Source organism: Scyliorhinus canicula, chromosome 7 (assembly GCF_902713615.1).
Source record: "Scyliorhinus canicula chromosome 7, sScyCan1.1, whole genome shotgun sequence".
NCBI classification, from domain to species: domain Eukaryota; kingdom Metazoa; phylum Chordata; class Chondrichthyes; order Carcharhiniformes; family Scyliorhinidae; genus Scyliorhinus; species Scyliorhinus canicula.
This window is the reverse complement of record NC_052152.1, coordinates 179,416,194-179,441,033: the sequence shown is the minus strand read 5'-3', so window position 1 is coordinate 179,441,033 and position 24,840 is coordinate 179,416,194. Positions and strand designations below refer to the sequence as shown.

At 44.0% G+C, this 24,840-nt stretch overlaps 1 protein-coding gene across 11 annotated transcripts in view; it reads right to left on the bottom strand.

Annotated features, from left to right (window-relative positions):
- The window catches only part of LOC119969593 (polycomb group protein ASXL1-like), a 134,926-nt gene that overhangs the window by 96,000 nt on the left and 14,086 nt on the right, over nucleotides 1-24,840 (bottom strand). For 3 of the 11 annotated variants that reach the window (XM_038803394.1, XM_038803396.1, XM_038803393.1), the window contains exon 4: nucleotides 3,598-3,636. The exons of the other annotated variants lie outside the window; for them this stretch is intronic. In XM_038803394.1, the coding sequence (XP_038659322.1) occupies nucleotides 3,598-3,636 (39 nt within the window). The remainder of the gene's footprint in view (nucleotides 1-3,597; nucleotides 3,637-24,840) is intronic. 11 annotated transcript variants of the gene reach the window in all.

Sequence of the window (24,840 nt, the reverse complement as noted above, 5' to 3'; positions counted from 1 at the left end):
CCTTCTGCATTGTAGTGATTCTATTCGATTAAATTCCTTTCTAAGAGGCGTAAACTCATTTAAAATAAACAGGGTTAACCCATCTGCCAAAATTGCACTCTCAGGAGCAAGTGCATGAAGTAATTATGTAACAACTGCATCATGATTTTCAGGAGGAAGAGAATTTAATACTGCAATTCTGAACTAAAACACCACTGAACTATACTGCAAGATTTTGATAGAAAGCAAAGTTAGAATTTCAATTTTAAACAAATGAACATTTCCTATTTTCCACTTGGCAAACATTTGGCTTATGCTAATTGGTGTCTAATAAATTACAAAGCGATCATTCAAATCTTGTCATTTTGACAATGTCAAGCACACATACAAAAAGCATGAGCAGTTATAAACAAGCATTTCTGAATTAATGCCAAAGATCTGTAGAACATGGTTTTACACACAATTTATAGTTTATGCATTTAAATAAATTAGTTTCCCTTTTTTGTGTGGTATATCTGTAGAAGCAGTTTGTGTACGTTTGTGAACACCAACAGGAACCGTGGGATTACAGCTGTGCTCTCAACAATGGGTTGACGCAATGCCAAACATGCATACAACAGAGTTTCACTTCAAAGTGATTTCTCAGGACAATTAATTTTCTCATTACAGCCCTCATCGAACATGGAAAACATGCTCTTGCGTATTACTGGAACAGAATTGGGAAAATCGGAAGGCAAACGACAAACTGTCTGCTAAGAATTCATAATTATATAGAATCTCATCACATCTCTCAAAATCATAAAGTAATTTTGACTTTGGAAGTCCAGTCACTGTTTATACAGTTAAATATAACAGCAGTTTTGCACACAGTAATATTTCGCAAACAGCGCTGTTGACCCGCTGGCATGTTACTGCTCTGTTGAAGACTGGAAGCCTCAAAGTGTTCAGGTCTTCAAAGTTTTGCTCAATTATTAAAATCGGAAGAATGAGAGGGCTGCAGCAAATTTCTCCCCTCGACCGTAGAAAATGTAAAATCTCTGAAGTCCAAGAACTGTAACAGTTACTTACCATTACAATTATAAAGACCAAAGAGGAGCAAAAAATTTCCAGCATAGATTTCATACACATCACAATTTGATTGGCAGCTGTTAGATGCAGATAAATGAACAGATTATCGCTGCTCTATCTTCATCTGTTGTCCTTCTGAATGACTGCATCTCATACCTTCTCCCCCAGACGCTTTAAGTGGCCTTCTCTTTCCCTAATTCAACTGTATTATTGCTCGCGCCATGAGAATTCCTTTGCCTTAAACTGCCCAAGCTCACCAGTGTATGGTTTTTCTGGCTTCAAACTTGGCTGTGCCCACCACTGTACATGCTAGCAGCTTTAACCAATAACCATGCACATTCGACTGTCTTGTCATTTCTTGGTATTTCACCAGGAACCACACTCCTCTGCATCAAATTACAGGAGAAAAAAGATCTGTTCAACAATAAAGAAAATTGAAGCTCTTGCGGATCAACCAAACTCTACATTCAACTACCATGGCCTTTTCACACCCTTTAACTTTACTTTCACCCATCAGAACAGCTGCTCTCAGACATACACTTCCTAAAACCTCTAGTTAGGCTTCTGCTAAACAACATTCAGCAAAATGAAATAAACTGGACTAGAGAGCATAATAGACTAGCTGAAAATTGCTTCACCAAATGTACCTCTTTCCCTCTCATTGAAGCTGTGGCAGCTTCAAACGGCCCCAGAGTGTATTTTGGTCACTTCCTCCATTATCTGGTTTCTTCCCCATTTTGAGTCTCCCATTTTCTGCCCCACTTTTCCTCAGATCACAGTCCACTGTCCCCTCAGTGTCCTCCTCATTGTAATCACCTCCACCTTGTCTGCCATCAGTCTCTGTATCAAACAACTGACTTAGTTTGGGGATTTTAATCTCAACATTTTGGCACAAACTTCAACTTCTGTGCCCTCCATGCTCATAACTTCACTCTTCAGAATCACATGCATATCCATCAATTTCATCAGTAAATGTGACATCAAGATGGAGGTTTATCAGAAATATCTTGGCTTCTAATTTCCTTTCTCCTCAGTGTTCCCCTGCACCAACTACCTTATACCTGTGTGGGAAAATCAATTATGCCATCACTAATCCCTTCACATGTACTCCCTCAAACTAAACCGGCCTTCTACCCACGAGGGCACTGACATAGGCCCATTTCAAAAGGTACAAAGTCTTAGCGTACTGCATAGTTTCCTCACCAAATCCAACTTAGTCCACTTTCTTTTATCTCCAAGACATTGGACACCTTTGCCTGAAAGCTTAATCGATGCCTTTGTTATACTGCGGCTTAACCGATTCAACATATGTCACCCACCTCACCGGTGTTTACAAACTAATAGTAATGCATGACGCCATGACTCATATTCGCACCTTCAAAATTTGCACCTGCACTTCAATCATACGAACCCATGAAATAGAAGTAGGTCATTCGGCCCCTCAAGTCTGCTCCGCTTCAATTAGATCATGGCTGATCGGTTTGTGTTTAGAGTTTGACATTCCCATCTACACCTGACAATCTTTGATTTCCTTGCCTAAGTATCTACCTACCTCTATCTTAAAAATATTCAGCGGGCCCGCTTCCACTGCCTTCCGAGATAGAGATTCCAAAGTCACACAACCCGCTCAGAAAGAAAAATTCTCTTCATTTCTGTCCTAAAAGAGTGACCTCTAATTTTAAAACAGCGTCTTTCTCGTTCTGGACTCGCTAGTCCAGAGGAAATATCCTTTTCACATCTTGTCAAGACCATTTAGGATCTTGTAATAAAGTCACCCCTCACTCGTCTCAGCTCCAATGGAAACAAGTCCAGCCTGTCGCACCTATATCCTCAAAAGACAATCCACAGCTGGATCCTCCCCCTCCCATTGCAAGTTCCTATCCAGCCCTGAGCAGATGATCGAAACCTTGGCACTGGGCAGGCAACACAGCCATCTGACTTTGTTCTTTGCTTCAGAGAACAGTGTCAATCACCCTTGTTATACCTTACTATCACTATGTTCCTTTTTGGTCCCTCCCCCCCTCACCTCCCAAATGAAAATCTTCCTGTTTCATAAGTCAGTTTGCTCATTCACCGTGCAGTCTCCGCTCTCACCCAAACAAGCCGAGAGAACCTCAAATCTATTGGACAATTGCAGAGGCTCACAGTCCTGCCATCTGGGTGCCTTTACCTGTCTCATTTGCAGTCACACCCTCCTACCCCTGACCACAGAAGACCCTATTCTCAGTGGCGTGACTGCCTCTTGGTACAAAGCATCGAGATAACTTTTCCCTTCCCTGCTATATCAGAGTCTGTAGCTCAGCCTCCAGCTCAAATGACTCTGAGCTAAAGTTCCTCAAGCCACAAACACTTACTGCAGACATGCTTGCCCTGGGTCACAATGTTATCCAGGCTCCCACATGCTGCAGCCTTGACATATCACCTGCTCTGCCATCCTTAATGTTTTAAATAATTTAACCCAGTTATTTACTTATTTGGCTGCTTTTGTATATATTTTATTACCACCAATTTATGTAATATTTTAAACCATAGGGATATAAAATAACTTACCCACTTAGCAGGTACACACCGAACAACCAGTTCCTTTCCCTGTAGTAGAGGAAGAACCAATCCGACAGGGTGAGAAAGGTAGAAAATGAAACCAAACAACTTTTCCCCCCTTCACTGAACTTCCCAACTCACCAAACTCCAAGTCAGCACAAAGACTTCCTGACCCATGTGTCAACAATTGAATTTGAAGATCCTCACAAATGTCAAACCCCTACATGACTTCATTCCATTTCTGCAATCCCCCCATTCACTCTCTTCTCTCACTTAATTGCCATAGTACCTATGGTCCAGAAATGTTGCCATTCCATCATCCACCCCCACTCCTTCAGTGATCCTACTTGACCCTTTTAAACTCTCTCTTGAACACCTCCATTTACCACTTCCTTCACTACCATACAAATTGAGCCCCCTGCATACATACGTTCCGGAGGGGATTATGTCACCTTAACATAGAAGCAACTGCGCTTTTGCAAACTCCGGCTCTGCTCATCCTTCAATCATTGTGATCATCTCATTTTTCAATTTAAGAGCCGTGAGCTGATGATGCAGCTGTACAAAACCTTGGTCAGGCCACATTTGGAGTACTGTGTGCAGTTCTGGTCACCTCATTTTAGGAAGGATGTGGAAGCTTTGGAAAAGGTGCAAAGGAGATTTACCAGGATGTTGCCTGGAATGGAGAGTAGGTCACATGGAAAGGTTGAGGGTGCTAGGCCTTTTCTCATTAGAACGGAGAAGGATGAGGGGCGACTTGATAGAGGTTTATAAGATGATCAGGGGAATAGATAGAGTAGACAGTCAGAGACTTTTTCCCCAGGTGGAACACACCATTACACGGGGACATAAATTTAAGATAAATGGTGGAAGATATAGAGGGGATGTCAGAGGTAGGTTCTTTACCCAGAGAGTAGTGGGGGCATGGAATGCACTGCCTGTGGAAGTAGTTGAGTCGGAAAAGTTAGGGACCTTCAAGCGGCTATTGGATAGGTACATGGATTAGGGGAGAATAATGGAGTGTAGGTTAACTTCTTAAGGGCAGCACGGTAGCATTGTGGATAGCACAATTGCTTCACAGCTCCAGGGTCCCAAGTTCGATTTCGACTTGGGTCACTGTCTGTGTGGAGTCTGCACATCCTCCCCGTGACTGCGTGGGTTTCCTCCGGGTACTCCGGTTTCCTCCCACAGTCCAAAGATGTGCAGGTTGGGTGGATTGGCCATGAAAATTTGTCCAAAATTCTATGATTAACCTAGGACAAAAGTTCGGCGCAACATCGTGGGCCGAAGGGCCTGTTCTGTGCTGTATTTCTCTATCTATCTATCTATGTCTTCTTTTTTCGGTTAATGTGGTTTTTAACTATGCACTGTGATTTGTTGCTCCATGTTTCAGCACTTTTGTGTTGCGACACGATGCTTTAATCCTGATTTGTGGCATCTGGAGGGAGTTGAGGTGGCATGCTGCTCCCGCCCTGACGATACGGTGTATACCGATGGATGATGGCTGCTTCCAATGAAGGTCATCCGGCCGATGCAGGATGATAAAGTCCAATTTCAAGAGTTGCAAGGTGTCTTTATGGAGACAATGGCAGTGCACGAAGAAACTCTGTTGCAGAGAGAAAGCAACGTCTCTGATGGTAGTCCACCTCTGCATGGTTGAGTTCTTGCTGCATGGCCTGTCATCCATTCTGTGGAAATCAGTTGAGGACGAAGGGGATCCAGTGAGGAGCACGGTCATGCCCGGTGTCTCTGGTGAGGTGGTGTTGTTCCCAGCCGAGTTTGAGAACTGGCTGCTGTGTCTTGGGAGTCTCAATCTGGACGATGAGCCGTTTGGATTCGATGAAGCACATTGAGGGCAGCATGGTAGCACAGCGGTTAGCACTGTTGCTTCACAGCACCAGAGTCTCGGGTTCGATTCCCAGCTTGGGTCACTGTCTGTGCGGACTCTGCACGTTCTCCTTGTATCTGCGTGGGTTTCCTCCGGGTGCTCCAGTTTCCTCCCACAAGTCCCGAAAGTAGTGTTTGTTAGGTCAATTGGACATTCTGAATTCGCCCTCAGTGTACCCGAACAGGTGCCGGAGTGTGGTGACGAGGGGATTTTCACAGTAACTTCATTGCAGTGTCAATGTAAGTCTACTTGCGACACTAATAAAGATCATAGAATTCACAGGAAGGCATTCGGCCCATCGAGTCTGCATCGAGTCTCTTGGAAATAGCACTCCACTTAAGCCCACATCCGTAACCCAACCTACCCTTTTTGGACACCAAGGGCAATTTAGCATGGCCAACCCACCTAACCTGCACATCTTTGGACTGTGGGAGGAAACCAGAGAAAACCTACACAGACACAGGAAGAACGTGCAGACTCTGCACGGACAGTGACCCAAGCTGGGAATCGAACCTGGGACCCTAGAGCGGTGAAGCAACTGTGCGAACCACTGTGCTACTGTCGTCTCGGAGACCTGGGGTTGGTTTGGCCTTCCAAACCCTGGTTGTGTGGTCCTGTTTCTGTTATCGGTCAAAAAGGGGTTGGGGTTGCCCGAGCTGGCTGGGCCATACCCAACTACTGGAGCCCAGGTAATTTACCGCCTGAGCTCAGTTGAGTCAACGTGGTGCAAATAATGAATTTCCCGCTCAGTTCATTGGAATCCTTGAAGATCCCGTAGAGTGCTCTCCATTTAAGATCCTCCTTTATCCTAGATGTGCACCAGTGGAGTGATCTGTATCCTGATGATTTGACTCATTTCTCAGTTGTTATCCTGGACTTTACTCCTTGATAATCATGTGGTTGTTGGTTAATGTTGTTTATTCATTTGCTTGCAGGGAAGTAAATATTTTGTGTGTGATATCCCACACCGTTGGGTATCCTGATTTTACAAAAGGTGTTATCGTGTTAGGCAGAGTATGGGATTTGTGCTCAGTTTCTTTATCCTAATATATCTTGGGTGGGGGGTGGCCCCCATAGCGTCTTAACTAAGTTTTATTCTTCTTCAGGCCCAGGTAGACCGTGTATTATCCTGCTGAGGACTGGTGGTGGGGGTGTAGAGAGAGAGTCGGTAGTTTCTCCTAACGCGAGTCTCCCAATTTGTCTGTTCTATCTGTCAGAACTTTGATGACTGAGACCACTCCGACTATCCTTTGATCTGGTGATAAGTGGCGTGTTTAGTGCAGTGGTCCTTCCTAAGAGTATAGATGCTTGCTCTTGTCTCCTGTGCTTGCTCTTTTTATAAACAACTTCTATGGGGGACCCTAGGCTGTGTATCAAGGTCTGGTTGCACCCGGTCCTCGTGTCGCCTTTGTTATTGTCATTTTGTCATCTCGATGGTGTTGGATGGTTCCCTGTTCTGGTTCTGGAGAAGAGCTTAAACTGCGCTGTAAGAGTTAATCGATTCCCTTTAGCAGTGGGGTTCTCAGGATCCTGTTTTCTACTTCTGTCATTTTGTTTTGTAGCTAGGAGCAAGATGTAAGTTTACAATGTTACCAGTATCCTGGTTGGGTGCAGACAGGTCACTTATTCGTGGAAGGAACATGTTGGGCTGTCCCTGGATTATCTGGTCTTACAATGGAATATCTACTGTTGTGCTGTACCTGTGGTACATTGACACCTATAGCTATCTTTTTGTTTTTGGTGTTTGTTTGTTGCAAATTCTTTGTGAAAATTGACAATCCTAATAAAAAGAAACATATGTTTATTTTCCACCCCCATTCTTCCTATTCTCCTTCTCCCTCATACTCGGCAATTTATGTCCTTTGCCCTGTAAAGCAGTTAGGTGCCTTCCTGAATTTGTGTACATCTTAGAAATTCAAGTTACAATAGTTACAGAACATACCAATGGTTCAGAACCTCCGCTTGTATTAACGTTGCATTACAAGGAACGGGATTTCGGGGGATTTGACAAGACCTTACCATTTGCTTCCATGTTAAAACAATTATTTAAAGCAGTCTATTTTGTCATTGAAGCTGCACTATTACAAGATTCAAATAAATTGAGCATAGAATTATAGAATGAGAAAGACCATCCTTGCATCAGGACATTGCACTCTTTATAATCTTGGGTTTGGAAATTCAATCCTTTGTCTGCAACACATTTTTTCTCCCCCTTCCAAAGGATTTTGAGCTGATCAAAATGCTGCAGTTATATTTTTGTAACCACATGCCAATGTGTGTCAGACCCGTCACAATCAAGACATCTCATTTTTGAACAAAAAATGTAATCCAAGCACTTTCACTATTATCCTCGAGTTATGGCACGAGCAGCAATCCAGCAAACAGGAGGAGAGGTCACAGTATACAAAATGTACAGCATCCAACTAAAATCAACCTCCAAAGAACAAAATAAATTAGCTGCCAAAAGAAATTGAAAGACCACATCTTTCATTTTAGCTTTTATCAAGGAAATTGAAAATATTACAAAGCAACCTTTGAAAGCGATAGCATCAACTTGGTTCTCACATGCAAACTGAACTATTAACACAGCACAGGCAGCGTATCATTCCCCTTTTTAAAAAAATGTTTTTATTCAAGAGTTTCAATTTTACAAAATTCTACAAAACATAATTTTTTAAAAATATAAACCACGAAACGTCCAACAAGTAAAAAAACGAATAAGAACAGAATCCCGCATACACCAAACCACACCTCCACAGCAACTGATGGAGATTAGTTCCATGAAGTAATAAAAGGCCGCCACCCTCAATCCCCTCACTGTGTACCTAACCTTCTCTCGGTACAAAAACTATTAGGTCCCCTAACCATGCCAAGGCACTTGGTGGGGTGCAGACCTCCGCCCCAGCAGTACTCACCTCCAGAAAATCAACAAGATGAAGGCAAGGACATCTGCCTCCAGTCCCATCTGCAACCCTGGATATCCAAATACGACACCCAAAGGGCAGGGCTCCAGCATGATTTTGAAAATCGCCGACGTGGTGCTAAAGATGGAGACGCAAAAGCTCACGCGTTTGGGACAGAACGAGAACATGTGTGCATGTGGTTGGCCAGGCCACCGGAATACCACTCACACCCACTGCCCACCTCCAGGAAAAAGCTGTTCATCCTCTCCTTGGTTAGGTGTGCCCTAAACACTAGCTTAAGCTGGATGAAGCCCAGTCTCAGACACAAGGATATCGAGTTCACCTTGTGAAGCACCTCACTCCACACATCAACTACAAGGCACCGCAACTCCCCCTTCAACTTTGCTTTCACTCCATGCACTGAGCTTACTTCTTCTGAAAGGACGCACCCATAGATTTCCACCATGTACTCCTCCTCCGACCCTGCAAATAAAAGGATCCTTTCCATTAGAGGTGGCGGCTGCACCACTGGGAAACTCTTCTGTACTAAATTCCGAACCTAGAGATAACTAACTGAGTTTGCCCCCCCCCCCCCCCCCCCCAAAAAAGTCTCCTATTCTCGCCAATCCTTTCCTTCCTCACACCCCAAAAATGGTAGCCATGATGTGGAGATGCCGGCGTTGGACTGGGGTGAGCACAGTAAGAAGTCTTACAACACCAGGTTAAAGTCCAACAGGTTTGTTTCAAACACGAGCTTTCGGAACGCAGCTCCTTCTAAATTCACCTGAGGAAGGAGCTGCGCTCCGAAAGCTCGTGTTTGAAATAAACCTGTTGGACTTTAACCTGGTGTTGTAAGACTTCTTACTGTGCCCAAAAATGGTGTCCAACCTCCCTGGCCCAAACAAGATGGCCAGATGGGATTTATCCTAGGATTCTCTGGGAAGCCAGGGAGGAGATTGCAGAGCCTTCATACTTGATCTTTTTGTCGTCTTTGTCGACAGGAATAGTGCCGGGAGACTGGAGAATAGCAATGTTGTCCCCTTGTTCAAGAAGGGGAGTAGAGACAACCCTGGTAATTATAGACCTGCGAGCCTTACTTCGGATGTGGGTAAAATGTTGGAAAAGGTTATAAGAGATAGGGTTTATAATCATCTTGAAAAGAACAAGTTGATTAGCGATACTCAACACGGTTTTGTGAAGGGTAGGTCATGCCTCACAAACCTTATTGAGTTTTTTGAGAAGGTGACCAAACAGGCGGATGAGGGTAAAGCAGTTGATGTGGTGTATATGGATTTCAGTAAGGCGTTTGATAAGGTTCCCCACGGTAGGCTATTGCAGAAAATACGGAAGTATGGGATTGAAGGTGATTTAGCTGTTTGGATCAGTAATTGGCTAACTGAAAGAAGTCAGAGGGTGGTGGTTGATGGCAAATGTTCATCCTGGAGTTCAGTTACTAGTGGTGTACCGCAAGGATCTGTTTTGGGGCCACTGCAGTTTGTCATTTTTATAAATGACCTGGAAGAGGGTGTAGAAGGATGGGTTAGTAAATTTGCAGATGACACGAAGGTCGGTGGAGTTGCTGTGGATAGTGCTGAAGGATATTATAGGTTACAGAGGGACATAGATAAGCTGCAGAGCTGGGCTGAGAGGTGGCAGATGGAGTTTAATGCGGAAAAGTGTGAGGTGGTTCACTTTGGAAGGAGTAACAGGAATGCAGAGTACTGGGCTAATGGCAAGATTCTCGGTAGTGTAGATGAACAGAGAGATCTCGGCATCCAGGTACATAAATCCCTGAAAGTTGCCACCCAGGTTAATAGGGCTGTTAAGAAGGCATATGGTGTGCTAGCCTTTATCAGTAGGGGGATTGAGTTTCGGAGCCACAAGGTCATGCTGCAGCTGTACATAACTCTGGTGCGGCCGCACCTGGAGTACTGCGTGCAGTTCTGGTCACCACATTATAGGAAGGATGTGGAAGCTTTGGAAAGGGTTCAGAGGAGATTTACTAGGATGTTGCCTGGTATGGAGGGAAGGTCTTACGAGGAAAGGCTCAGGGAATTGAGGTTGTTTTCGTTAGAGAGGAGAAGGCTGAGAGGTGACTTAATAGAGACATATAAGATAGTCAGAGGGTTAGATAGGGTGGACAGTGAGAGTCTTTTTCCTCGGATGGTGATGACATACACGAGGGGACATAGCTTTAAATTGAGGGGTGGTAGATATAGGACAGATGTCAGAGGCAGTTTCTTTACTCGGAGAGTAGTAGGGGTGTGGCATTCTCCACTAAAGAGCCGGTCGCGGGTGGCATTCTCCATTATAGAGCCGGTCGCGGGTGGCATTCTCCACTAAAGAGCCGGTCGCCGGTGGCATTCTCCATTATAGAGCCGGTCGCGGGTGGCATTCTCCATTATAGAGCCGGTCGCGGGTGGCATTCTCCATTATAGAGCCGGTCGCGGGTGGCATTCTCCATTAAAGAGTCGGTCACAGGTGGCATTCTCCATTATAGAGCCGGTCGCGTGTGGCATTCTCCATTAAAGAGCCGGTCACGGGTGGCATTCTCCATTAAAGAGCCGGTCACGGGTGGCATTCTCCATTATAGAGCCGGTCGCGGGTGGCATTCTCCATTAAAGAGCCAGTCACGGGTGGCATTCTCCATTATAGAGCCGGTCGCGGGTGGCATTTTCCATTAAAGCGCCAGTCACGGGTGGCATTCTCCATTAAAGAGCCGGTCACGTGTGGCATTCTCCATTAAAGAGCCGGTCGCGGGTGGCATTCTCCATTAAAGAGCCAGTCACAGGTGGCATTCTCCATTTAAGAGTGGTCACGGGCAGCATTCTCCATTTACGAGCCGGGCACAGGCTGCATTCTCCATTTGTGAGTGGGCACAGGCGGAATTCTCCATTTAAGAGTGGGCACGGACAGCATTCATCATTTACGAGCCGATGGCGGGTGGCATTCTCCATTTAAAGAACCGGTCGCGGACAGTAGATGCATCTGCCATGAACGGGAATGTCACGACCAATTGCTCCACGACCCTCCCGATACTCACCCATGGGTCTCAACCTACAGATTGAAAAACCCTGATCTACGCTGTCCAGCCCATCATGATTTTGAATTACTCTATCAAATCCCCTCTCAATCTTCTCTTCTAGAAGGAAAACAGTCCCAACTTATCCAATCTGTGAACTTCATTGAAATTTCCCATCACTGGACTAATCTGGTGAATATTTCCTCCACCGTTTTTATTGCCTTCAATTGGAAGATTGGAAAAGTGTGGTCAGTGCCTCTGCAATTTCCACTCTTACCTCCCTCAGTAACAAATTTAAATACAGACCGCCTGTATCCAATAAGTCTCCCTGAGCAATTTTAAACCCTTCGGAGTTACCTCCCGTTTCACCACGGCATCAGGTGCATCTTCTTCCTTGGCAAAGATAGGTACAAAGTATTAATTTAATAACCTTGGCCATGCTTCTTGTCGCTATGCACAAATCCCTTTTTGGTCCTAATCAGCCCCAGTCCACCCTTTACTGAATTATATGCCTACAGAAGGCTTTTGGATTCAAGTTCGCTGCCAGTCTCTTCTCATACTCTTGCCTTGTTTCTTTTATTTGCCATTTTTAACTACCCCCTTGACCTTCTGTTTCAGCCTGGTTCTCAGTTGTATTATTCACCTGACAACTGTCTTAAGAACATTTCTGCTTCTTTGTCTCACTCTCTTTGTCACCCAGGGAACACTAGATTTGCTTGCCCTACCTTTCCCTTTTGTGGAAACGTACCTTGACTGTACCAGTTGTCTCTTCTGAAAGTCAGTTCATCTGTCAATTACAGTTTTGCCTGCCAACCTTTGATTCCAATTTATCTGAGCCAGGTCCATTCTTTTGTTCCTGAACACATTCTTGAAACTCTTGTCCCTCTCTGCAAATTAAAGTACTACGATCCCAGATAACTCAGATAATTAAAGTATCCCATTTTAATTACTTTTTAATTCTTGCATATCTCAACAATATGCTTGCAAATTTGTTACTCCACATCTTTCCTACTAGTTGAGGTCTTATAGACTGCATCATGCAATCTGATTGCACCATTTTTGTTCCTCAGTTCTAGCCAAATAGATTCTGTTGATGAGCGGCATGGAGGCGCAGTGGTTAGCACTGCTGCTTCATGGTGCCAAAGACCCAGGTTCGATCTTGGCCCCGGGTCACTGTCTGTGTGGAGTTTGCACATTCTCCCCGTGTCTGCGTGGGTCTCACCCCCACAACCCAAAGATTTGCAGGCTAGGTGGATTGGCCATGGTAAATTGCCCCTTAATTTCAAAAAAGATTCTGTTGTTCGCCCCTCTGGACATCCTCTCGCTCTCTCCGACACTACAATACCCTCATTAATCAATACTACCATCGTCCCCTGCTTTCCTTTCTTATTGCTCTTAAAGACTTTATGCCCAGGAATATTTAATACCTAGACCTGCCCTTCTTCAGGCCTCCATTACAACCACATCATACTTCCACATGGTTCTGTACGCAAAAATTACTTGCCACACTCTGCACATTCACAAACATGCACGGTAACTCTAATTTAGATGTTATTACTCTCTCCCTTACCCTGACCCCACCCAATTATTTACTTACGTAGTTAACAATGTGAATCATGACTGCTGGTGTTCACCCTCCCCACTCCGGGTGCTCTGAAGTTGTTCTCAATTCCGTCCTTGATCCTTACCCAGGCAGGCTACATTCCATCCTGGATTCAGGTCTGCAGCCTGTCTGATCCCCTATCAAACCTCCCATCGCTATTGCTCTTCTGGTCCACTTTGTGCCCTCATACAGCTCAGTCAACCTGGGTGCCATGGGTCTGCCTGCACTCCTCAGATTAAACATCACTTTCATCAGCATGGTTAGAGAGTGAGATTGACTCGGATTTGTGCACGATCTGCCTGTTTCTTCTCGACTGTCTGGTGGACAACCATTCCATCTCTCCCTACATAGTCTTAAATTGCGGAGGGACCACACCTCTATAAACATGCCATCCACGAAGCTCTCAACTTCACAGATTCAACGTGGTGATGCCAACTGCTGCTCAGAATCCTGGAGCTGATGACACCTCATGTCTCTGGTTATCCAGAACACAGGAGTTCTTGAATTCCCACATGGAATAGGATGCAAACTCTCAAGGCTGAAGCAGCCCTGCCATTCCCCTCAGATGAAAAAAACCTTGCTGCCACTATTAAGCCTCACTACTACTAATAAACTTTGCTACTTAAAAAAAAAACCTCACCAGCTACTCACTTCCCTTCCATCGATACCACTCAAGTATAGGGAAGCTAACTGAATGTTCTGCTTAAAAATGTTTAACGTTTTTAATCTTCCAGCTGCTTAAATTCAGTCCCTAACTCTGGAAAAGTGAAACAGCAGCAATACTCAGCTAATCAAGTAACACCTTTCCTGCGATATCACTGTCTGATTTCCCCCCAAAATTCGAGAGTCCCCAGGTACACTGCTGCCAAATTCAAGAGTTCCTAGGTCCGCTGCTGTCTCCTCCATCAAACGCAACAACTATGTCACAAAATCGACCCACATTCCTTTGATCCTTAGGGCCTCATCCTTTGCCATGCGAGGGGCAAACTGGTTACAGTATTCTTGATGTGGCTGAAGCAAGGCCTTGTACAAGAACTGTACTGATTCAATTGTCCTGGCGTACTCCCCCAAATTCCTACTTAAAGCAGCAACAGGTTCATGCACTCTTTATGGACCTTCAATGTTCTATGAATTATAATAACTAGGCCCTTCTTCTACTTATGTGCTTTGAGTAGGCAATCCTGCATTGTATACAGAACTTTTTTTTTAATATAACGCCTTCAACATAATAAAACATCCCAAAGCACATCACAGGCATTATAAAACAAGTATGGCACTGAGTCACAGAAGGGGATATTAGGTCAGACAACCAAAGCTAGGTCAAAAAGAAAGGTTTAAAGGAGTGTCCTGAGAAAGCGGGGCAGAGATGTAGGGCCTAGGCAACTGAAGTTGCAGGTACCAATGGCGGAGCAATAAAATCTCAATTGCTCAAGAAGCCAGAATTAGAGGGTTGTGGGGCTGGAAGAAACTTCAGGAATAGGGAGGTGAGGCCATGGGTAGATTTCAGGACAAGAATGTTAATTTTTCAACCAAGGTGGTGCTTGATCAGGCACAGTGGCTAGCACTGCTGCCTCACAGCACCAGTGATTCAGGTTCAATTCCGAGCTTGGTGACAATGTGGAGTTTGTGCATTGCACATCTCAATATCTGGGCCGAATGGCTTCCTTTGGCACAGTTGGGATGCTATGGATTCAAAGAAGCCAAATGTAAATCAGCATGCACAGTGGCAATTGATGAACAGGACATACACAAAGACTTGAACAGTTTCGCGTGACCTCAAGTATACGGAGGGTAGAATGTTTGAGACAAGCCAGCAGTGCACAAGAAGAGTCGAGTCTAGAGGTAACAAAGGCATTAGTGAGGGTTTCAGCAGATGCGTTGATAGGGGGAGTCAGGTGATGTTAGAGCAGGGGTGGGCAAACTACGGCCCGCGGGCCGCATGCGGCCCGCCAAAGGTCTTTATGCGGCCCACCATTTTAAGGTTAATTGGGGGGGGACTGTTGGGTTACTGGTATAGGGTGGATATGTTGACTTGAGTAGGGTGATCATTGCTCGGCACAACATGTGTTTCATGTGAAGTTTCTACTTTAAAATATTAATTAATAAAAATTAATTGCTTTTTTTTCTTTAAACTGAGTTACTTTATTTTTCAAATAAATGTGTTTCATGTAAAGTTTCTACTTTAGAATATTAATTAATAAAAATTGCTTTTTTTTTCTTTAAAAACCTTTTATTTTGGCTATTTTAAATATTAATTATTTTACTTAATATACTATGCGGCCCTTTAAAATTGTGAATTTCTGAATGTGGCCCTTGCACGGAAAAGTTTGCCCACCCCTGTGTTAGAGAGATGAAAATAGGTGGTCTTAGCGATGTTATGAATACAGCATTGGAAGCTCACGTCAGGAGTCAAATGTGACACAAAGGTTGAAAACAGACTGGTTTAATCTCAGGCTATTGTAAGAGATTGGGCTGTAGTTGGTAGCTAGGGAATGAAGGTTGGGAGCAGAGACCGAAAACAATGGCTTCAGTCTTCCCATTCCTTAATTGAAGGAATTTTCTGCTCACTCAGTATTAAATGTCAGATAAGCATCCTGATAATTCAGCAACAGTGGAGTAGAGATGATGGTGAGATGTGAGCCAAGTGTCTTTAACATTCATGTTCAAACAAACAGGTCTACAGTACAACAAATTATGTTTTCTTGCACTTTAAAGTAGGACGAAAATAAAGATGCAATATTGAATTGATTAGGATAACCAAAATAAGCATTGACAAGTTTACATGTAAAATTGTTCAAATGTGCTTAGTGCTTGATTTTTCTCATTTAAATATTTTACACAGCTGAACACCAATTATCTCCAACAATTGACAATTTGTTTTTAAAACCCCAAACTTTTGCATAATAAACTGCACTAAGAAATTTCATAATGAGAAGCTATAATATAGTTGCATTTTAATTTTCAATCAAATTGCAAAGCAATAGACAAAAACAAAATCATTACAAGGTTCAAACTTAGCCTATTACAATCGGTCACCAGGAACTCCAAGTCCCAAGACTCAGGCTTTTCTGCGCATGCACAATCCGGTGTTTTAAAGTTCTTTGGGTCAATGATGCAGTGCGTCTGTGTGGATAAAAAGGCGCAAAAACCCAGAGTCCCAGGTAAAGGACAGGAAAATATCCCAGTTAAGAGAAAGTGGGAGGATCCGAGAAAGAGCCTCCAAGCAGAAAATGGGCTACTGGTAGCAAAGGCTCGACTGAAGCCTGGACGTTAAAGGCAGCAGTGGAAGTTTGGAGAATCTGTGGTGTGGGCCATTGAGGCAAAGGTACACCTTTGGAATAGTAGTGTTCTGCTTAGCACAGCCAAAGAGGTACAGTTGTGCTCGTGAGTAACTGCTGGAGAGCAAACCGAGTCTCAAGTGATGAGAGTGAACTCCTGAGAGGTGGACTGTCCTTGAGGCTATTCATGCTGGAGCGAATTTTTGGAGAGAACTCCAAAGTATTATCTGTGAAGATGAAGACTGGAATTCCTCATGAGAAAGGGACAGAGTTTCAATGAGATCAATTGGCTCGCAGCATTTACCATCATCTGGGTGGGTTGTTGAGAAATCCGTGGAATGTGTCTTGGGTCATATCGGTCACTGATTGTGCAATGTCATGTGTTCAACCAGTTTGCCTCTTAATTCACATTTTCTTTTTATAAATTTAGAGTACCCAATTATTTTTGTTCCAATTAAGCGTCAATTTAGTGTGGCCAATCCACCTAATCGGCACATCTTTGGGTTGTGGGGGTGAAACCCACGCAGACACGGGGAGAATGTGCAACTCCACATAGACTGACCCGGAGCTGGCATTGAACCCGGGTCCTCAGTGCCATAACAAATTTACTTCATATTAACCCTGAATGTTAGAGTATAATTATTCTATCTTTCTGATCTTATATAGGTTATGATTTTAGACTAGATCCCCACGTTGTTGGCTGGATCTGGTTAGGGTTAATAATATTTTGTTCAAAGGCATGTGGCGCAGTGGATAGCACTGGGACTGCAGCACTGAGGACCCGGATTTGAATCCCGGCCCTGGGTCACTGTCCATGTAGAGTTTGCACATTCTCCATGTCTGTGTGGGTCTCACCCCCATAACCCAAAGATGTGCAGGTTAGGTGGACTGGCCACACTAAATTACCCCTTAATTGGAAAAACAATAAAATAATTGGGTACTCTAAATAAAAAAACATTTTAATAAATAAATAATACTTTGTTCAAAGTAGATTAAGTTTGAGATCCAAGACACTGGCTCAGTCAAGAAAGGCACAAAGTTCCCACGGGGTTGGAACAAACAAAAATAAGGCCAGAATGATTAACAACAATTTACAAAATCTATCCTGTACTCTATTCAGGCCTAGTATGAAGAAAGTACTAAATTAACAAGTCAACTGTGGTTAAAAACATCATACGACACCTTGAATGGCAGATGCAACCAAAATTGGCAGATGCAACCAAAGTAAAGTTCACAAATTTCTCAACAAATCACTCAGACGTCATCAACACTCTGCCAACCGTTTATCAAATGAAAGATTCCAGTCTTCACCTTTGAAGATCTAATCTTCAAATTCATACTGAAGAGTCACCCCAACTCGGACGGTTTCAATAACAAACCACCTCACAGGGTTTCAATCTAGTCTTCCAATATTCCAGTTGCTTAGATTCTAGAGTATACACTCAAAACACCAACTCATAAGCACACCTTCATTTCTTTGGCTACGGCAAGCAGAACATTATTGTCCCCAAGGATACCTTTGCCCCAATGGCCGACAGCTCAGAATCACCAACATTTGGCCATTTTTCTGAATCTTCAGTGCTTCTCCCAAACCCATTTCACTTGAAGCCTGCTAATCACAGCCCCTTCTCTAATTGGAGCCTTTTTCTTTGTTCCTCTTTTTCCGCCAACTTCACTGTGATCTGATTCTGTCCCATCTTGGTCTCTTACTGAGATTTCATTTTGGGACCTCTCCCTGCCCGTCTCCGTTTCCCCTGCCTGGGACACCTCTGGCAATGGCACTCCAAAACCAGTCACTGGATTTCACCCCATTTCCCTTATGCCAGTCCTCAGCCTAAAGAACTTAAGGTGCAGATCTGCTGATCTGCACATGTACAACCAGGATGTGCACAAGATGTTCAAGATTTGGAGGGAGAAACCGGCCTCTAAGCTCAACATTAAGGTACGTTTGGGTTTCAAAAGATTTAGTATGTTTATTTTTGTTTGCTCAAAGCCTGGAGAATCTGGTGGCTTGATTCTCTGAGCAAGTGTCTTGAGAGCAGCACGGTAGCAGTGGTTAGCACAGTTGCTTCACAGCTCCAGGGCACCAGGTTCAATTCCCGGTTTGGGTCACTGTCTGTGGGGCATCTGCACGTTCCCCCTGTGTCTGCGTGGGTTTCCTCCGGTTTCCTCCGGTTTCCTCCCACAGTCCAAAGATGTGCAGGTTAGGTGGATTGGCTATGCTAAATTGCCTTTAGTGTCCAAAAAGATTGGGTTAGGTGGGGTTACAGGGATAGGGTGGAGGGGTGGGGACAGGGTGAAGGTGTGGGCTTAGGTAGGGTGCTCTTTCCAAGGGTCGGTGCAGACTCGATGGCCCGAATGGCCTCCTTCTGCACATAGAATTTTAAATTCTATGAATTCTATGATATCAAAGCTTGCCTACTTGAAACAAAGTTACTAGTGCCTAACCAGATCATATCAAACACAGGTGGGTCTGGCCCACAATCAGAATAAGATCCTTTCTTGCAGATGTTAAGAATTGGGGAAAATTAAGGTTTAAAATATGAAATTGGGAAAAATAAAACAGGGAGCCGATCAGGGTAACTGAAGAAATTTTGAGACGTGAATTAGCATATCAGTGAGAAACACAAGTATTTGCCTATGTGATTAGAGGGAAAAAATGGGAGTAAAGAAGAGATAACTTCAAAGTTGAGATATAAGGAAATGGACACATATGCTAAAAGCTGTCTCGGGAGGCTGGATAACATCAATGTGAAAGAGTGATAGATCCATAGCACAATGACTGGGGAAAGAGACACAGACAATTCGGCATATCTGCGTCGACTCTCACAAACTTCTACTGATGTGCCATGGAGAGCATCCTATCCGGCTGCATCACAGTTTGGTATGGCAATTGCTCAGCCCAAGATCGCAAGAAACTGCAGAGTGATGAACTCAGCCCAACGCATCGCACAAGCTTGCCACCCTACCATTGATTCTGTCTACACCTCCTGCTGCCTCAGAAAGGCAGACTGCATTGTCAGAAACCCCTCACACTCAGGCTTTGCCCTTTTCCAGACCCTTCCATTAGGCAGAAGATACAGAAGTCTGAAGACCCACGCATTCAGACATAGGAACAGCTTCTTCCCCACAGCTACTAGACTCCTCAATGACTCTCTCTCGGACTGATCTGTTCCCTGTAAGAACTCTATTCATGAAGCCCTATGCTGTGCTTGCTAATGTATTTGCTTTGTTTGGCCCTTGTTCCACACTGTACCCAATCACTATTTGTCGATGTACTTTGTCGATTATTCTTTTTGTCTACTGTGTACGTACTGTGTGCATTCGCTTGGCCGCAGAAAAATACTTTTCAAAGTACTTCGGTACATCAGACACAGCTCCCATCACAGCCACCCGAAAGGAAGTATCAGGTTTTGCCCTCGTTGAAACTGAAGATGGTTTTCCCAATCATGGCAAATAACTGTTGCGTGGTAACTGCTGGATTTAGCCCTTAAGAGTTACATAATATTGGACATTGGTTAGGATCAAAAAGGGCATCTCATTTCAGGGAATGTAGGTAGTTGGAAACCATGGGGTAACTTCATGTAATCCTGTGTGTATAGCCATCAGTGCAAATTAAGTGTTGTAATATATTATTGCGTAACTTGTGTGCTTTTTTTCTCTTAAGTAAATAAATATTCTTCATTACTTGCTCACACAATAACTGGACCATTCCTCCCTGGTTTACATTTTTCTCACAGTATATTAGATTGAAAATATACACCACTGGGAACAAGTGTTCCAAGTTACCCTTCTGGGTTTTGGGATACTCTTGCATTTAATATCAGGTCCCAGGTTTGATTCCCGGCTTGGGTCACTGTCTGTGTGGAGTCTGCACGTTCTCTCCCGTTTCCTCCCACAGTCCATGCTAAATTGCCCTTAGTGTCCAAAATTGCCTTTAGTGTTGTGGGGTTACTGGGTCATGGGGATAGGGTGGAGGTGTGGTGTTGGGTAGGGTGCTCTTTCCAAGAGCCGGTGCAGACTTGATGGGCCGAATGGCCTCCTTCTGCACTGTAAATTCTATAATTCTATCTATAACACAGACTATATTACAACAAAGACTTCCAAAACAAATTCACAGCTTACAAGCAGGATTTCCCAAATTTCTGCACGACCACCAACTCGCATTTATGCAGCGCCTTTGTGAGCATGTCAAGGTGCTTCGGAGGCGGAAACAGGATGCAGCAGTGAGACTTACCAATAATGACAGTGAAAAAGGTTGGTTTTGATGAGCCTCTGCTTTCTGAAGGGAAGTCTCAAAATAGTATGTTCCCTGTCTTATGTGTTTCGGAGAGTATTTCACATTAAGTCAACTTAGGTAATGCAAAACAGTATAATTGTATGAATGTAGAAATTACAGAACTAATAACAGTTTAAAATTCATGTAAGGAGCTGTGGTAACATGAAAACAACTGACAGGACTGCACAACAGCAGCAACTTCCATACATTTGTACTGATGGGTTCACCCAAGGCAATTAGATGGCAGTTGTGAATTTGAAACTAAAGACACAACAGATTAGTAACCCATCATTTCTGGGGCAAAAGGAAAAAGCGAAATACAGAATATGAAAAACGGCATAGGCACACAAAACATCAAAAATACAAGAAACAGGAATAGTAGAACATTCAGCTTTTGAACCATTCAAGGGATTAGCTAATTATTTTTAAACCACTCAAGGGCATGGGGGCTTTGTTGGCTCGGCCGGCATTTATTGGCCATCCCCAATTGGCCTTGAGAAGATGGCAGTGAGCTACCTTCTTGAACCACTGCAGGTCATGTGGTGTAGGTGCACCGACAGTGCTGTTAGAAGGGAGTTCCAGCATTTTAAACCAGCAGTAGTGAAGGAATGGCAATATATTTCCAAGTCAGGATGAGGAGTGGCTTGGAAGGGAACTTTCAGATGGTGATGTTCCTTTGTATCTGCTGCACTTATCCTTCCAGATGGCAGTGGTCATGGATTTGGATGCTCGAAGGCACCTAAGGAGCCTTGGTGAATTCTTGCAGTGCATCTTGTAGATGGTACACACTGTTGCTACGTCAGTGGAAGGAATGAACATCTGTGGATGGGGTGCCAATCAAACAGGCTGCTTTATCCTGGATAGTGCTGAGCTTCTCGAGGCAAGTGAAGAGTATTCCATCGCACTTCTGACTTGAAGATTATGGACAGGCTTTGGGGAGTCAGGAGGGGAGTTACTCGTCACAGGATTCCTAGCCTCTGACCTGCTCTTGCAGCCACAATATTTATATGGCTAGTCCAGTTGTTTCTGGCCAATGGTAATCTCCAAGATGTTGCTCATGGGGGATTCAGCAATGGTAATGACATTGAATGTCATGGGGGCGATGGTTAAGATACTATCTTGTTGGGACAGTAATTGCCTGGTACAACTATTACTCTACCTCAATCCCATCTTCCCACATCATCCAAATATTCCTTTATTTTCTAAAAATCAAATTTGTAAGCAAAGAAAGCAAGGAATTAAAAAGTAGTGAGCAAAGAATTAAAAAGTAGCAAAAGGCACTACACAAATCTGACCCATTTGTCACTTTGAACTGCTGTTATCTCACCTGTCTTAAATCCATTATACATTTTGTTTGTAACATTAACTGCAAATCATAAAATACCAAGACTGCATTTTTATTTTTAGGGAGCATTTCTATTACAGTTTTTTTTTGTAAAATATTTTTATTCTCCACTTTCACAGTTTCTTCAGAATTTACACCCCACCAACAAGCAGTAAACAGTACCAAATACAAAGTCAATCCCCTTATCAACAACAACGATCCCATCCTCCCACCACCCCAAACAACGGCCCATCTGACATATAAGCATCAAATAAAACAAACCCTCCCACGGTGGGAAAAAGAAAAGAAAAAGAAAGAAAAAGGAATCATGAATCGCCTATGGTCACCATTGCCCGATAGAGTCCATCCCCTCCCCCTAACATTCAATGCCATCCAATCCCCGAAAGAGTACCGTAAATGACACCCATGAATTGTAAACCTCCCCCCTCCCCGCCCCTCCACTTCCTCTTATAAAACTCCTCCCCCCAACCTCTCTTCCTTTCCCCCCAACTTTCCACCCCAGCTAGGCTAGACTCATCGGAACCCGTTCTGCCAAGCTCCGATGGCCGCAGCCCCTCCCCCCACCTCACTCCCGTTCACTGGCCGGCTTAAACCAGCCAACCACCAGGGTCTCTTTCCCCCTTGCCCGGTCCCAGGAAAACCAAGAAATCCCCTTTAGCACACAAACCCCAGCATACACACCCAAGCCACAAAGAACCATCATTGGAAGTGAAAGTCCCATCTCTTCCCTTGTCCAAATATATACAACGTTGGCTCGTTTAGCACATACACCAGCACGCAGTGAAAAAATACAGTTACATGAGGCTACATCGGGTCATGACCATTTCTCAATTCAGCCACAGTCCTGCCTTCTCAAACTCCTCCACTGCTTCCGCCATCCCGAAATAAAAATCCTTGGATTTGTAGGTCACCCTCAACTTAGCTGGGTATATTATGCTGCACTGCACCTTACTGATGTACAGTGCCTTCTTCACCCGGCTAAAGGCAGCCCACCTCCTCGCCAGCTCCACCATAAAGTCCTGCTATATGCATATACCAGCTCCAGCCCACTGCACCACCCGCTTCTGCTTTGCCCAGCACAGGACCTTCTCCTTCACACTGTACCTACGAAAACACAGAGTCACTACTCTTGGCAGCTCACTCTCCTTTGGTACAGGCCTCCACGACCGATGAGACCGATCCAGTTCATATCGGGAGGGAACATCCCCCTCCCCCAATAGCTTCGCCAACATCGTGGCAAAATACTCAGTCGGCCTCGGGCCTTCCACTCCTTCGGGCAGACCCATAATCCTCAGATTCTGTCGCCTGGATCTGTTTTCCAAGTCATCCATTTTGGCTCGCAGACCCTTGTTGATCTCTATCACCTTCCACATCTCCTTCCCCATCGGGGTAAGTTGATCACTGTACTGCAATAATGTCTCTTCCACTTCCTTCAGCGCCTCACCTTGCTCCCGCACCTCCGCCACTGTGCTGAATACTGCAGCCTTCACCGGGGCAATCACCTCCTCCACCAGCACTTTCAATACCGCCCCCATCTCCTTCCTCATCATCTCCATGTGTTTTGTGAACTGCCTTTCGAGTTCCACGGCCATCACCGTAGTCATTTCTTCAGCCGTGGGCAATGCGGCCTCCCCTGGTGCCCCAGCCTCCACTTTTCTTGCCGTTCCCGCGGTGACCTTTCCACTCCCCGACGGACTTTCGGCCACTTTTTTCACGGCCGATTGTTTTACTTATTTTCGGCATTTCCCTTCATTGTGCCTTCCCCCTGCTTTTGCCGCCTCTGTTGCCCCTGGAATCGGGCGTTAAACCCTTAAAATGCTGTTCCTGAATGGGAGCCCTCCAATGTGCGGCTGTCTCCCGCCCACCATCACCGGAAGTCCCGCATTTCTATTACAGTTGAACACTTAATATGAAGCAGTTTCACCTCATATCTGATGCTGCAGCTAGGCTGCATACACAGACCAAAATTATTACGGACTACCAGTCTGACACCAGGGCAAAATGAAGTAAGACTCTTTAAAAGAAGGCATCATCTGCTTCACAGTTAGTCTTCACAGCTAACTACATTCCAAGTTTAACACTGGGGTAAAATGATTTTGGTTTCAAAGCAGCAGCACTAATCTGGGAGTATGCCTAGATCATTCAACAAGATATCTGTGGAAATCAAACATTATTTTCTTCATTTGAGTCCCCATTCAGGAGTAAGTGGATTAAAAGCAATGTGCTTTCCAATGAAGAATAGGAATGCCTCCGATAAAACACAATAAATTGTCTAACTGTGCTCAAGTGGTTTGACTTAAATGGATTCCACAGCTGTCTGCTTTTGCACCAGACAGAATACATTTTACATGTGTAAACTTCACAGATTTACAAATACTTTTACAATGCAATGCTTTCCTTGATTTGCTCAGTAACTACTATAAACTTCAAGTGTCCAATATATTTATTTCATACTATAAATTCAATGAATTTCACCTTGATTAATAAATAACACTACATAAAAAGGGCTTGCATTTTTAGGGTTCATTTCAAAATAAAGCAGTAGCTTTGTGCCCAACTGCTCAGTGAGATTATTTTATTAAGTGGCAAAAGCATGCGACATTTTATGTAATCCAGGACCAATAAATCTCATGTTTACACAAAGTAAACAAGCCCTTATGAATTGAATGCATCAAATACATGTACACTGTGCACGTCGAAATGCCGCTGCAGCAATTTTTCTAGAATAGGAAGTATTTGCTTTTATGAGGGAGTGTTTGCTTTTGTGAGGGTGTCAGTCAGTACAATACGCTGACATGATAATGGAATGCATTAAATTGCATCAAGAATGCAATGATTTAAGGGATCAGCATCACAAATCACTATTATGCAGCAGCAGTTGCTCAAAGGGCGATCACAATCATCCCCTACCAAAACATTCCTATCACTGCAAAG